This window comes from Danio rerio, chromosome 4 (assembly GCF_049306965.1).
Source record: "Danio rerio strain Tuebingen ecotype United States chromosome 4, GRCz12tu, whole genome shotgun sequence".
Classification (NCBI taxonomy): domain Eukaryota; kingdom Metazoa; phylum Chordata; class Actinopteri; order Cypriniformes; family Danionidae; genus Danio; species Danio rerio.
The window spans coordinates 11,485,229-11,501,550 of record NC_133179.1 but is presented as its reverse complement, the minus strand read 5'-3'; the positions used below and the strand labels follow the sequence as shown (position 1 = coordinate 11,501,550).

The 16,322-nt window shown below is 35.4% G+C and overlaps 1 protein-coding gene and 1 long non-coding RNA gene across 3 annotated transcripts in view; both read left to right on the top strand.

Annotated features, from left to right (window-relative positions):
• Window positions 1–717: 717 nt before the first annotated feature.
• On the top strand, window positions 718–4,964 carry LOC100536376 (scavenger receptor cysteine-rich type 1 protein M130). The gene is made up of 12 exons (XM_073946779.1): window positions 718–913; window positions 1,060–1,374; window positions 1,453–1,776; window positions 1,853–2,170; window positions 2,331–2,633; window positions 2,715–2,786; window positions 2,872–3,186; window positions 3,276–3,494; window positions 3,593–3,670; window positions 4,467–4,517; window positions 4,608–4,652; window positions 4,734–4,964. Exons 1-12 carry the CDS (start codon window positions 718–720, stop codon window positions 4,844–4,846), a joined length of 2,349 nt encoding a protein of 782 aa, XP_073802880.1. The 3' UTR covers window positions 4,847–4,964.
• Window positions 4,965–6,163: 1,199 nt separating this feature from the next.
• The window catches only part of LOC137491393 (uncharacterized), an 89,289-nt gene continuing 79,130 nt past the window's right edge, over window positions 6,164–16,322 (top strand). Inside the window, exons 1-3 of one of the 2 annotated variants that reach the window (XR_011011379.2) lie at window positions 6,164–6,274; window positions 6,503–6,584; window positions 9,053–9,166. This is a non-coding gene — a long non-coding RNA (uncharacterized lncRNA). The remainder of the gene's footprint in view (window positions 6,275–6,502; window positions 6,585–9,052; window positions 9,167–16,322) is intronic. The other variant, XR_012401958.1, reaches the window with a different exon arrangement.

Below are 16,322 nucleotides of genomic sequence, written 5' to 3'. Positions count from 1 at the left end.
GCTGGTATAGTATCAGTGTTGCTGTCACTTTTTTTTCCCACTATAAAAAAAAAAGTATGTCCTTTTCATTTAAATAGCAACGTCATGTGTCACATTTCCAAACTAGTTGAGTAAAAAAAATAGTAAAAACAATTGTTAAAAAAGTTTGAATTATAGTAAAATGTTTCTGGAGAGCATACAGTTCCAGAAATTTATACAAGACTGTCTTTCCCTTTCTTGTGTACAGGGGAAGTGAGATTAGTTGATGGTAACAGCCCCTGTGCTGGTCGAGTAGAGGTGTATCATAAAGGTCAGTGGGGAACAGTCTGTGATGATGGCTGGGACCTAAATGATGCTAAAGTGGTTTGTAAAGAACTGGGCTGTGATAAAGCATTACGTGCTGCTGGCCTTGCTCGCTTTGGACGGGGATCAGGACCAATCTGGATGGGTGCAGTTAATTGTACAGGATCAGAGTCAAGACTGAAGGATTGTAAATCAAGGAGGAGGGGTGTAAGTAACTGTAAACACGATGAAGATGCTGGAGTTGTCTGTTTGGGTAAGTTGGCTGGTAAAAACAAAGCCGAAAACTTTTATTATTCATTCAACTCATTATTAATAAAATTCTTGTATTTTGGTGTTTATTCATGAAAATGTTAACATGCAGGTCGCCTTCCCAGACTCATAAATGGACCTCATCTGTGTGCTGGGAGATTAGAGATACAAAACATAAAGACGTGGATGTCAGTGTGTGATGTTGGCTTTGACCAGCAGGATGCAGAGGTTGTGTGTAGAGAGCTGGACTGTGGGGTTCCTGTACAGGTGCTGAGAGCTGCTGCTTTTGGTAAAGTAGAATCTCAGATGTGGACACAAGAGATTCACTGCAGAGGAAATGAGTCTCACCTGGTTTTCTGTCCTGCGTTCAAGTCTTCACACTGTACCCTTGAAAATGCTGTAGGAGTAATATGCTCTGGTTAAGTAACATTTGACTGCTCTTTACATAAATATACATATAGTTAGATACATATAAACTGATTAATTCTCCTAAAGTGACCATAAACTGTTTCAATAACCTCCACACAGGTTACACTGATCTCCGACTGGTAAATGGTTCAGACTCTTGTTCTGGAAGAGTGGAGCTTCAGTATCTCAGAAAATGGGGCACAGTATGTGATGCATGCTGGGATATGAGAGCTGCCAATGTCCTCTGTAAACAGCTGAATTGTGGGATTCCTGTGTCCGTTGTGGGATCAGACTGGTTTGGAGAGGGAAGTGGTGAAATCTGGGCTGATGTGTTTGATTGTGACGGGAATGAAACAAAACTCTCAGAATGTTCAATCTCTTCATGGAGTCGAGCTGAACGCTCTCATAGACGAGATGTTGGAGTCATCTGCTCTAGTGCGGACATTTTATTAGAATACATTAATAAATTACTTGTATTAATATCTTAATAAACTGCCACATGTTTTTCTTCAGACTCGTCTTTGCCTCTTCATGAGGGTTTGGTGCGGTTGTCTGGAGAGAGTCAGTGTGAGGGGCAGGTGGAAGTTTTGATCCAGCAGGTCTGGAGGAAGGTTTTGCTGGACTCCTGGAGTCTCACTGAATCCTCTGTGGTCTGCAGACAGCTGGGCTGTGGCTCTGTGCTCAACTTCTCGGGCTCCTCTTCATCCAGTCCTGAACACAGTCATGAGTGTGTGATGGGCTTCCAGTGCTCTGGGAGTGAAGCTCATCTGGGGAACTGCAGCTCTCCACAAACTCTCAACTGCAGCTCCACACAACAGCTGTCAATCACCTGCCTTGGTGAGAACAACAACATCTGGGCAGATTCTGGAGTTGTTCCTGATCAATAATGTGTTTCTCTTTCTCTGAATATCAGGCCGCGGGTCCATCAGGCTGGTGGGTTCTGGGGGAGACTGTGCAGGGAGGCTGGAGGTTTTTCACAACGGCTCATGGGGGACAGTGTGTGACGACTCCTGGGATATTAAAGATGCCCATGTAGTGTGCAGACAGCTGCAGTGTGGAGTGGCCCTCAGTAACCAGCAGGTACCAGCCTGGTTTGGTCCTGGTTCTGGACATATTTGGCTGGATGAGGTGGAGTGTGAGGGGAATGAGACGTCCCTGTGGAGCTGCTCTTCTCCAGGCTGGGGAAAACATGACTGTCTACACGAGGAGGATGTAGGAGTCATCTGCTCTGGTAAAGATTTACTTATGATAATTACTGTAGCTTCTACTACAGTATAGTTAAATAGTTTTTTAAATATTTGGAATATTGTATTGTATTGTTAAATAATAATTTACTATTTAAAAAAAAAAAAAAAAACATTACTGAATTTAATTGTATGCCATCCGTTTAGAATTTACAGAGATCAGGTTAACTGACGGCTGTGAAGGGAATGTGGAGGTTTTCTACAATGGATCCTGGGGAAATGTGTGCTTAAATCAGATGGACAGAGACACAGCGAGTCTGATCTGTCAGGAGCTGAACTGTGGAAGATCTGGCAGTGAACCCAGTCATTCAGTGAGCCTGAGATCTGCTCCTAAATGGTTGGATCATCTTAAATGCAGAAAACATGACAAAACATTGTATCATTGTCCATCTTTACCCTGGGGTAAGAACCACTGCTATATAGATGAGGTGGCCAAAATCACTTGCTCTGGTAAGATTTTATATAAAGGGTTATTAAAGGTTAAATGATATGTTTTGATAAACATCAGAGTTTCAAATATTGTCATTTCAGAAAAAGAGACTGATGAGTCACCAAAGAGTCATCTGACATGTTCAGCATTTCCTCACCACAAACAGTGTTCAGGTGAGGAGGTTATATTATATATTTGAACAAAAAATGTAGTTTGAAACATTTAGTACTTAACTGACCAATTATGTGTGTGTTTCAGCACATGTTCCTCTCAGACTGCGTGGAGGGGACGGCCGGTGCTCTGGGAGGCTGGAGGTGTATCATAACGCTGTGTGGGGCTCAGTCTGTGATAATCTCTGGGACATCAGTGATGCTCAGGTGGTCTGCAGGCAGCTGGGTTGTGGAGCAGCACTAAGGGCTGATGGGAATTCAACCTTTGGTGCTGGTAAAGGTGTTGTGTGGCTGAACGGAGTCCATTGCAGAGGGAATGAGCTTCACCTGTGGGACTGTCCTTTCTCCCTGAAGAAGCACAATGATTGCTCCCATGAAAAGCATGCTGGACTCACCTGTGCAGGTCACTGACAGATTTTTTGATTATTTGAATTCTAGTAATTTTATTTATTTTAATTAGTAATTTGCATGATTTTGAATCTGTTTTAATAGACTTGTCAGGTTTGTCAGTGTCCACTACTCTTTCCACATCAGCATCATCTTCTGCTGCAGTTTCTCAGACAGTGAGCTCAACATCAGTCTCTCCTCCACAAACTGGTCCAGAAACTCTCCCAGTCCCCCCAGTTCTGGTGATTGTACTGGGAGTTGTGCTCTTACTGCTCTTAGTGCCGCTGCTTATACTGATTCAGCAGAACAGAGTGATGAGGAGAGGTAGGAGAGATCCAGAGACTGTCATATTGTGTCTTCTTCAGTGTGTGATCAGTCATGTGTTGTGAACTAACAGCAGGTTTGTGTGTCGACACTCACAGCTCTCTCTAAGAGGAGACACAAAACCACCACTGAGGCCGTTTATGAGGAGATTCAGCACAAACACTTCACTCAGGGGGGTGAGCATGCGAAAACAGATTGGTTTTATTATTTATAATAAAAAATGTAACTGTAGGTTTGAGTAGACAAAATAGCATTGGGGGATTTTATTTTATTTTTTTGCATACTGCTGTTTTTGACATGGTTAAATTGTTAATCCTGTTAGTCTTCCTGCTTTTAACCACAGTATTCAGCAGTGAAAACCACAGTGCTGTGTTTGCATACTAGTGTTTTTACATACTGGAGTCAGTGAAAAAGCTCACAGGTGTCAGGGGAGTTTGAACAAGTGTAAATATCTACATGTGTCTGAACTCTTGTATTAATGTTAGGTTCATTGTAAAACTATTTGCTGGTTTTGTTATATTGGGTCTACACCGTTCGAAAAACTGTTAATGAGAATATTTTGGAAATTTTCTGCCAAGACATTAACTGACACTTAATTTCATCATTAAACCATGCGTGAAACTTTAAAATTATATAGAAATTTATATTATATATATATATATATATATATATATATATATATATATATATATATATATATATATATATATATATATATATGTATATATGTATATATATATGTATATATGTATATGTATAACTATTATTATTATTATTTTATTATTAATTATAATAAAATTCATTATTAATTAATAATAACAATAATAATATTATAATATTATTATTATTATTATCATTAATAATAAAAATATTATTATTATTATTATTATTATTATTATTATTGTTATTATTGTTATTTTTTATTATTTTATTATTATTTTTTATCAAGTGTATTTTTTATTATTTATGCAGACAAACTGGACCAAGATGCTTCTAAAGAGTGCCTCAGTGATGTACACAAATGTGAGAATTTTCATACCTAAGCTTTTAAAAATGTAAATGCATTCCTAATAAATTAAAAAAAACAAATGTTATTTTTATATTTTATCAAAGATGTCATGAATCAGAGTTATGATGACGTCACAACCCTGCACGAAGGTAATTTTATAGTCTTTTTTTAAGTTGTTTTCTTTGTCATGAAATGTATTTACATAATAAGCATCTGCTGTATGTCTTTAGAAGTGACACTGAAGAATTATGATGAAGTCTTCTCTTGTGAACAAAATGATGGAGCTGTGATCAGTGAGTCTGGGGGTGTTCCAGTCAGGAAATATTATGTTCACTTCCGGTAACCAATGTAGTAAAAAACATATGATTGTTCATCTACTTACTTGTTATCATTTGCTTTTAGTTAAAGTAGTCACCAACCGTCTACACATTCTGAGAATATTTCAGAATTTACTGAGACTAATTTTGTTTATTACAGAGTTTAGGAAGGGAAGCCAGATGAAAAGAAGAATAATGAGTAAACTCCCTACAATAACTGTTTGAGCTGTTTTTTTTTTTACATAATACTAATAATACTAATAATAATAATAATAATAATAATAATAATAATAATTATTATTATTATTATTATTATTATTATTATTATTATTATTATCATTCATTCATTCATTTATTCATTTTCTTTTGGCTAAACTGCCAACTTATCCAGCATATGTTTTATGCAGCGGATTCCCTTTCAGCTGGAATTATTATTATTATTATTATTATTATTATTATTATTATTATTTATTATTATTATTATTATTAGTGGTAGTAGTAGTAGTATAATTATAATTATAATTATAATTATTAATATTGTATAATTTTAATATTAACATATTTTTTCCTGTAATTTATTATTATTTTTATTGTTTAGTGCTAAGGGTGTCTTGTTATTGTTTGCTAGATCTGAATTCTTGTCTTATTTTTTTGTTAAAAACTTATCTCACATTATTTTCATACACATTTCATATTTTAAATCATTTAGCGCGGCAAAGAGATCTGTTTGTTCTACCTGTCTGTCATCACACATGCAGTAAAAGCTGGTACTGAATTGTTGTCCCTGTCCTTGGTGCTGAAGGGCTTTTCCACACGTTTATGTGGATTTGTCCTAATCATTCCTGCAATACTGATGCTATTTTAATATATATATAGTGTTAGTATGAGAATTCCATGATGTTACTTAGAGCAAAAAAGGTTCTAAAATAAGTTCTGACCTATCTTATGTTGTCTTTTGGTTAATTGCAAAACGAAATATATTTTATTTGTATTATTTTATGTTATAATCTATTTTGTTGTTGTTATTGAATGTTTTTGTCTTGTTCATTGATTGTGCTGTTTGCATATGTGAAAAAACGAAATAAATGTGATATAAAAATATATATTAAAAACATTTTTGTTTGTGCCCACGTGTTCCATTTTCATTTACATGTAAAAATAAAGCCAATTTCACACATTTTCCCTAGACTAGAGAAACCTCCGTAGAGGCTGAATTAGGTAAGGCATAACATCTATTTAATTCTGACAAATTGTCAGAGTCCTTTATTCAGAAAAGCACAATAGTTATTTGTAGCAAATGTGTTGTTTTGATCACAAAGGGTGCGGTCTCTTTAATTGCTGTTACGTCATGGAGATTTGATATGCGCGTGCAGTAATTAGTGGCGTTAATTTACAAACACGCAAACAAACGTCGACAGAACAAAGTATCGTAAACACATGCGTACTTAATCCAGGTAAATGTTTGTAAAGATGAATCCTGTCTTAAAACATGTTATAAATTAACGTTAGGTCAAAATGACCAAATTAGCCTATATCTGTCGTGAATTGGTAACTCAATGTCATCACTGTTTTAACAGTTTCATTAGCAATACTATTCTTAAATAGTACATTAATGGATGACTACTTTAGACTTAGATAAGAAAGTTGTTTTCACATTGTCTAAAGTTTGTCTGTGTTTTCAGGCTTGTAAATATAATCCGATTGTTTTCAGTGTCTCTAAAGGAAGACGCTGCAGATATGAATACACATTATGGATGTTTACAGGTAAGAGAACTTCTTTCTTTCTGTATCTAGAGTACTTTAACTTGCCCACACAACTACCTACTATACATGTTTACTTCTATACCTTCTTACTTTGTTATTTCACGTTACTGTAATTGGTTTGTTAAAGCTTGTTATGTTTTAGGCTCTAACGTTACTCAAGTTATAAGTGTTATTATCAGACTATTAAGGCCTTGTGTTTATTTTACATAAAAAATTTATGGGGAAGCAAATTTAGTTCAAGTGTACCCATTTCCTTACGATTATTAATGTTACATAAACACATTAAACCCTTTTAAAATATGTTTTAAGTTTTATAGGGAAGCAAATTTAGTTCAAGTGTACCCATTCCCTTAAGATTAATTTACCTATTTTACTTTTTTGAACGAGCACAATATGTACCAGAACATATGTACAGCATGCACACATTCAACTGCAGTTCACTTGTTGATCACAAGGTGGAAACCTCTGACAGGCTAACCAGATCTAATCTATGTGGTTGTGATGTGCATGTTGCTGTCTCTTTCAATCATTCACCATACTGTATAAATACAAAAAAACTAAACAAAACTAACATCCAGTCCTTAATTTTATTTTCATTTAATCTTTTTTAACTATTCCTCCAAATTTCTACCTTTAAAACAGGCCAAAAATGTCAGATTTAGGAGCACATTAGGTCACACTGCTTCGATTGTAATGCACAGCTTTGCTCTACAACATACACATTGTGCTCATATTAATCACTGGTCCATTATACACCGCAGTTCATCTGGATGATGTTGTAATGTGAAGTGTTACTCACAAGCAATTAAATCATGAGTGCGCTCCGACAATAATGGACGTGTTCTCAAAGAACAGCTGTGACTGACACCAGCTTTATCTGCCGTCTGGTCACCCTGGGAACGCAGGTATACCTATTAAATTCTTACAGAGACTGCCGAAGCAGACGGGGGTTTCCATAGATACCGCAGGAGGCCAAGTCCACAGTAAGCAAACCCCACCGAACTGTCTTTACACCCTGCGGCTTGAAATTTTCCATAACTTTTCAGCCTGAAATGAAGTTTAGAAGATAGATAGATAGATAGATAGATAGATAGATAGATAGATAGATAGATAGATAGATAGATAGATAGATAGATAGATAGATAGATAGATAGATAGATAGATAGATAGATAGATAGATAGATAGATAGATAGATAGATAGATAGATCTGTGTTGGAGGAACAACTTAAAATAATGTACATTAAATTACATTATAAATATTCTGCATTCTTTTTTCAGAAATAATGTAATCTTTGCCCATTAAGGAGTTTTAGTTGTGGCTATATCATGCTAACAGTGTTTTACTGGATGACCAAAGGCTCTTCAACAACCATTTTGTGGTCAAAATTAGAGATCAACAGTAATAGTAGACCAAAGAAAGATCACAAATAATATTTCTGAAGATTACATCAGGTAAAGGGATAGTTCACCCAAAATTTTAAATTGTCATCATTTACTCACCGTTTACTTGTTTCAAACGCTTATGAGTTTCTTTCTTCTATTGAACACTAAATAAGATATGTCGAAGAAATTTGAAACCACTGACTTTAATAGTAATTTTTTTCTTACTATGGAAGTCAATGGTTCCACATTTTCAGCATTCTCCAAAATATCATCTTTTGTGTTCAACAGAATGAAGAAATTCAATGGTTTCAGGGCAAGTGAATTGTTCAAATTACATAAATAATACTTTCTTTTTGCGTGAACTTCCCTTTAAAAATTGTAGAAAGTCTATAGGCCCTTGCTTTGAATCCATTCAGCACATCTGAGGCCACAAAACGTCATCTGTCTTATATACTGTTCTGATTTGATCATGGTTCTCTCTTCTTGGAGTCTTTTCCACAGCTTACTGACTGGATTTCTTAGGTATAACTCATGATGCACATACAATGATTTTTCTGAGAAATTCAGTCATGTGTAGGTCAGGACTCTGGTTCTGCCATTTCATTATGTCATTGTTTTCAACTTCAAGGAACTTCTTTAAACATTTAATTGTGTGACAGCAACATTGATATGTAGAAATGCATAACAGTTGGTGGCTAAGTGAACATAGAGAACAAGCTGGAGGAGCTTTTGATGTATTAGTTTTTGAAGTATTAGTATTCACTCTTCTATAGAGCTTCATAAAATGCCAAACACTTGCTTCTGAAAACAACATTCTAGAAATCGTGTTTTGCTATGGCTAAAAGGGTTCCTGTGACCGTCATCTGGACAGCCTGCTGTTGTAGACTTTCTGTCTCTTCAACAGCTCAACATCTTGCAAATTCGGTGAAAACTGGAAAGTTTGACTGCTAATTAAATAGATTTTGTCAGACAAGGTTTTAACTACCAGGTGCCAGATTTAGAAGACTCTAATTTAAGTTTTTATTCTGTGCTTTATAAAATATATAACTCATGAAATATGCTCTTTTACTCTGCTTCCTTTAAGTCTGTCTGTTGTCTGACGCAATCGAGGGAGGAAATTAGGGCACGTGGAAACGGTGGACGGGGAGGACTATCCTTAAAGGCGCAGTACAACAAAACCGCTACCTGATGCAAAAAGGTATAAAAGAGAAACTTGTAAAAGGTATAATAAAAATCTGATGGGTGTTTTGAGCTGAAACTTTACAGAGACATTCTGGAAACACAAAAGATTCATATTAAATCTGAAAAAGGGGTAACCTAGGTGCCCTTTAAGATTTTGGAGACATGTCCCCAAACCCCACTTTAAACATACTGTACAGTATACTATAAATAACAATATCCCTCATTGGTGGATGAGCAAATTGTACTAAAATGTAAGAATGAGAGTGTGAAAATTAATACAAATTAATTCTTGTCTTGTTTTTTTTTCATATAATATAGTATTTTTATTTAAATATATTTTTTTTTTGCAGTAGCATGTTAAAATTCATTATGTTGGCGAGAAATGTCTGTAACCCTCCAGCTAACACATTCACGCCAGGCTTCTTATCATTCTATTGGCACCAGGATGGATGGATGGCTTTAGCGCACACCACCGGCAGGCTTATCTCCACTGCTCACCAAATTGAGATGGGACCTGAGTCTAGCCGACAGTATCAAACAGCTTTAGCCTGACCATGAGGGCATCAATCTACCTCCCCCTTGATGATCCTTATTCTCAAATCTCAAACCTGTCAAGCCAACAGCAGAATCTTGGCTTCCCGTAATGGACATCAAACTCTGACCACAGATGCTTTGCCTGCTGTTAAAAGCCTGGTGATGATGTGCCAGATGGAGAGCAGTCTTGCTTTAGGGGATATTACAGATATTTGCTAACTAATCTTTCAAAGCCCAGAATCACCTGTTTTATACTTACTATAAGACTGGAGACAAAATTAGGAGTATTAAAGGTGGTTCCCTATAGCGGTGTGTCAGTGGGTCGCATGCATAAGCATAAAATAAATAGCATGGATTAAAAAAAGATCTTTATTTCTTGCAATTTTTTAGTGGCTTAGGGTTTCTATCAGAGAAGCAAACATGCCATTGAGATGAGGAATCGCATAAAAATCAACTAAATAAAAAAAAAATAGGATTGTTATAGATATGAAGTCATAATTGTGAGATATATACTTAGAATTGCAAGATAGAAACTCACAATTATGAGAAAAACAATTCCGACTCAGAATTCTGAGTTGTTTTTTTTGCCATTTTTATTGTCCTTAGAATGTGTACTTTTCTTCTTAGAACTGTGAATATATAAATATTGCAATCAGCTGTGTCAACTTGACTTGAAAACAAGACAAATCATAAGATAGAAACATGCAATTGCATGAAAAGGGCCAGAATTTACATTATGTCTTAGCATTATACAATAGAATCAGAATTGAAGCTCCTATTAATTAATTTTCCATTTTCTGTGAGCTTTAACAAATTTTTTCAAACTTGAGGAGTTGGAGGTCTTCCAAAGATTAATTAAGAATAAATGCTGTTTTATTTGTATGCATCTGCACCCATAGCTTAGCTTGTTTAAATTACAGTACGACTGTGCGTGTTTTTGTGTTTGTGTCTGAGAGAGTCAACTCGGGTTATGTCTCGCAATGCAGTGATCTAACAGTGTACAGTTGGCGGCACCCACTGACTCTGAGAACACCAAGTCTCAGTCAATGACTCATGATGTGTGGAGTGGGCGTCTGCTGGACACTCATTCATAGAAATACCATTTCCTGTGTATAGAGCTTAGTTACTGAGCGCCACTGGGCAATTCACACGCAGATAAAGGATATTTTTGGTTTTAAATCTGTCTGTTTGTCTGTCTGTCTATCTATCTATTAGTCAGTTTATGTCTATTCATCCATTGTTAGTGTGTCCAGTTGTATCTATCAATTAATCAATCCATCCATCCTTCAATCTATCTATCTGTTAATTCATTTTTCTTTTTTTGTCAATACATCGATCATGAATTTGTTTGATTATATCCACTCTTCAATTCATCAGTAATATGTCCATTCATCCATCCAATGTTAGTTTGACTAGTTGTGTCGGTCAATTAATCAAATCATCCATCCTTCAATGCATTTATTTGTTAGTCGGTTCGTATCCATTCATCCATCCATCCATCCAATTTTAGTTTGTCCAGCTCTGTCTATCATTTGTCCAATCATATCCACTCATCAATCCATCTGTAATGTCCATCTGTATCCATCCATCCATATATTGATCCAATGTTCATTAAGAATTAATCCATATTTCAGTCCATCTATATTTTAATTAATTTGTTCAGTTGTGTAAATCCATCAATCATAAATTTGTCCAATCATATCTACTGATCAATCCATAAGTAATGTGTCCGTCCATCCATCCATCCATCCATCCATCCATCCATCCATCCATCCATCCATCCAACCAAAAAGCAATCCGTCCATCATACAAACCATCTATCTGTTAATTAATTTGTTCAGTTGTGTAAATCCATCAATCATAAATTTGTTCAATCATATCTGCCCATCAATCTATCAGTAATATGTGTCCATCCATCCATCCATCCGAAAAGCAATTCGTCCATCATACAAACCATCTATCTGTTAATTAATTTGTTCAGTTGTGTAAATCCATCAATCATAATTTTGTTCAATCATATCTACCCATCAATCCATCAGTAATGTGTCCATCCATCCATCCATCCATCCAAAAAGAAATTTGTCAACATTTGTCAGTTATCCACTCATCAATCCATCAGTTAAATGTTCATCTGTATCCATCCATCCATCGAATTTTAGTTTGTCCAGTTGTCTATTAATCAATACATCTTTCAGTCCATCTATCTGTTAAATAATTTGTCCATTTGTGTAAATTAATTCCAATTATATTCAGTCATCAATCCATCAGTAATATGTACATCTGTGTCAATCAATCAATGGTTACACAGTTCTTTTGAATCAATATATGTGTTGAATACCTGCCCACTATTAGGCATAGGTAGTAATAATAGTAAGTAATTTAAAAACCATTATGGAAGCTATTTCGTGTTGTAAATTCACAACCAAAAAAAATTACACGATGTGCTTCTGAGCACAGGACAATGTGTGCAGGATTATTTACAGCAGGAGAAAGACATTGGCCTGTATCTACCATGATGGCTTAGTCTTCATTGATCACTCTAATGAATGTCATCATTAAAATTCACCGTCACGTTTCTGTGTCCATGTTAGCGATTTACGATATAGAATTCTCAGATTAAACTGTGTAACAGGAAGGTGCAACCATGCTTAAATCCAAGAGCACGCTGACTTACCAAAAGCGACATATTTGAAGCGATTGTCAAAGTCAGATGTGTAATTCTACGGAATTAGAGCTGCAGCTCTGTAAAAGCTGTCATAACACATGCAGCGAACGGCTTCACTAAATCCCTGCGAGTTTCATGGCATCGAACAGACTGGATAGGACACATGTTAAATAAATAGGATATGTGTCTTGAAAAAATGTTGTGGCTTTATTAGAATTCCTATAAAATGTGAATAATAAAAACTTTCAGATTGCTCAAGCAAACACTAAGCCATGATGTTTACACTCTTTACAGCAAAATCAGCCTTCATGTAATTAAATAGTTTTATTTACAGTATTTACTAAGGAAATTATAGTATTTAGTAAAAAAGTTAAACAGTAAAAACAAAGTAATTTACCTCACAGAGATCACAGTTCAAACTATGCAAACAGGAGATTGCTTCAAAACAAGTTCCAACAGGTAATACATGAAAGTGTCTCATATTTAAAAAGCTAGATGATCTGATCATGTCCTTTTTTTGCTCTCCATCCCCTGTGTGAACTGTGTTCAGACACACAAATGCAGCCATCTTGTTTATTCATGAGTTTATGTGTGCGTGTGTGTCAAAGGATATCAGCGAAGAGAGCTCTAATGAAAGATGATTTCTGTGCTCTGATCCAAGGGGCAAAATGTCTATTTCGGGTTCCTCATATCAATACACATCCACCGCCGGCACCTCTGTCATAGCTTGGAAAGTAGGTGCTGCGTTTTATGTGTGAGAGCTCTTGTGTTTCGAGAAATAGACAGTAATGGATGAAGTTGTTTACAACTAGCTGCATAATGTTCACAGGATAGCGTGAAGGAGCTTCTCTGAAGTCGTAACAGGCATTAGTGGTAAAACATAAAGTGAAAAACTATATGAAGTTTTTGTAGCATTATAAATTGATAATCTATTTTTTTTTTGGTTTACATGAACCAAAGTTTTCAATAATTTTAAAAATATTTATTAATTATGTTATTATCCTTCATATATAAAATATAATAATTTACACCAATATTACATTTAAGTTTCTTCATTTTCTACTTGCTCTCTTTCTAATTTGCTCTTCAACAATCTGTCCAAGACAGGGGTGCCCAAACGCAGTCCTGTAAAGTTTGGTTCCAACCTTAATAAGACACACCTGGGCTGGCTAATCAAGCTCTTACTTGGCTTTCTAAAAACATCCGTGCAATTGTGTTGAGGCAAGTTGGAGCTAAAATATGAAGGACACTGGCTTTCCAGGACAAAGTTTGGGCACCCCTGATCTAAGGTAAAAATAATAATAATAATAATAATAAATGTCAAACATTAAAGCCTCACCTTTTTCAAAGTGGTAGCCACATTTCCATCCAAAGATTATAAGACTTGAATATCGCATAAAACATTTGTAAACAAATCTAGTTCCATCCCATGTGTCAACCAGAACAAAATCGTCCAAATGTATTTATCTATTTATTTATTTATTTATTTATTTATTTATTTATTTATTTATTTATTTGTTTGTTTATTTATTTATTTATTTATTTTTAGTTTATTTTATTTTAACAAAAATACACTTAAAACAATTCTTTAAACAAAATACATTCAGCAGGATGAAATGCAAGCTTATTATTTTCCCCACCCCATTACCACACACATCATTCGTCTATTCAACTGATTATTATTATTTTTGACTTATCTTTTCTTTCTACATGAGACATATTCCATCCTTTTGGCATCTTTACACGCTTAATTCACCATATGTACGTTTTTTTTTTTTTTACAGCATAGACATAAAACATAGATGGTACTGCAAACAGCCATTAACTAAAATTTGATCATACCTTTCTCATTTTGTTATTTTTTACAATCACCTTTCATCAACACATTCCTTTATTAAAACATTTATATATATTTTTGCGTTTTTACAATCATCTCTATTATCAACATGTAATAATGTACATTTATGAACTTTTTATATTGATTACTATCCTCGAATAAAAAAGATAAATAGAATTTGCTACGGTAGAAGCCATTGTGGGCCTTTTTCTTCTGCAGAAAATTATTTGGTAAATTACTTTTGGAGGCGTGAGACCACGTTTTGGGAGCGCAGCTGCCCAATATAGTTTTGAGAGGTAATAATACTCAATCACTTTGATGATAAACTTGAATAAGGCATTTTAGAATGACCAAAACAACATTTCAGTTGTTTTACAATGTGGTCAGTCCTCTGGTCTTTCCAATATTGCCACCACATGGTCTGTAAAACAAAATCACATACCTTCTTTGATGTGCATGCTGGAATTTATATGGTAAATGTGATTTCATGGTAGTCTTTAAAGAGTTTTTAAAAAGTTTATCTACTCGCTTATCAGTTATCCTGCGCATTTTCAGAATTTATGCAAGTCTTTTTGCTTCCATTTAGGTATTTTGTTTGTGATATCCCAAAATGCACTTAAAATAAGTGGATGGAAGCATTGCTAGTGTATGAAATGGTTTGTCCAATGATCCAGTCTGTGTCCTCTTTTCTGAAAGCCTAATCTGATTGTTCAGATGGATTGTGATTGGTCTACCATGTTTACCGCATATCTAAACCCAAACACACAGTACTACCTCTGAATTTCTGCAACAGCGAAAGCTTCCCCAGAATGTGTAGACTTTTTGGCAAATCAATTTGAGTCTGAGGTGTTTGGAAGTGCACTCCAAATGCATTTGCTTTCTCAGCGCAGAAAACACTGTTTTCTCAAGCATGTTATTCAGCCATTTCATGGTTATGTGGCACATATAGATTGAGGTTTATAGATAAGAACCGCAGCTTATCCTGAGGAATTTATTTAATTTTTCCGGATAATGTCAGTGCAGTCTGATGGGGCACGTCAACAGTGACTCCTCCACCAGAATGTGTGAAGTATAAGAAGCAGAAGTGTGATGCCCTCTAATAATCAAACCTTCAAATGACATGACAGCTCTTAGCTGATGATTACAGAAGGAGACATGCTGTGTGTATGAGTCAGATGCATATGGAGGCATTGTGTTCACATGTTCGCAGGGGCTGTTATGAGTAGAGCATTGTAACTTATTCTCCCGCTTATTACTTTTTTTTTCATTCGTTCTGAGAATTAAAATCATCTGTGCCTAGCAGCTTGGTGATTAAGCCATGAACCATAGTATCTGTGAAGGATTACAGGGTGACTGTGACGACCCTCATAAAAGAGAGATGAGCTCCTTGTCCACTATGTATCCTCAACATGACAAGACTCATATATCACAGAATAACCTCTGGCTCGCGTTGATCAGGACATCACTAATGCAAAATCAATGACAAGGAAGCAGGACAGATATACAACACTGGATAGACTTTCAGCAAGGCTAACATGCTTCCTGCTAAAATCTTGTGTGAGGTTTAGTCCCCCTACATCTGAAAGTAAAAGTGTAGAAAAAATCTGACAAGCACTAAAAACCTCAGCCAACAAATCTTCAACTGAAGTTTGTGTGGCTTCACAAGGTCTTTGTGACCCGCTCAGCAGTTATCAATTAGAACTGAAGCTGTTCTTTTTTGCTTTTAAAATGTACTGCCTGACAAACAAATGGTCCAGTCATGCACATTAAAAAGTTTTCCTCATTTTGACCTCAGTTCTGAGGACTTCATAGCTAAGCAATTGACCGCTACCACCTGATGTGCTATTAAATGCACCTGAAGCCAAATCACAGGCCTGATGTTCATTGCAAATGGTTATTACCTTATTTCAGTGCTGCTTAAACACAGAAAACATCTTTTTTTTTTTTTTTACTAAAAGAACTCTATTAAATTGGACTCTTTATCCAATCAAACCTTCAGACTGAAAGGTTGTTCTTTTATTTTTTGTTGTCATTTTAAGTTATCCTGCTTTTTTTGCTCCGCACTGTATTGTTGAAATAGGCCTTAAAACATGAAGTAGCCTTTTGTGAATAATGATATTATACTTATGTGGTTTG

Coding starts and splice junctions, on each gene's coding strand:
- LOC100536376 (XM_073946779.1), top strand. CDS start 718: ATGTCAGTGTGTGATGTTGGCTTTGACCAGCAGGATGCAGAGGTTGTG. Junction 2,171..2,330: donor TGTAGGAGTCATCTGCTCTG/GTAAAGATTTAC, acceptor CCATCCGTTTAG/AATTTACAGAGATCAGGTTA. Junction 3,495..3,592: donor GAACAGAGTGATGAGGAGAG/GTAGGAGAGATC, acceptor CGACACTCACAG/CTCTCTCTAAGAGGAGACAC.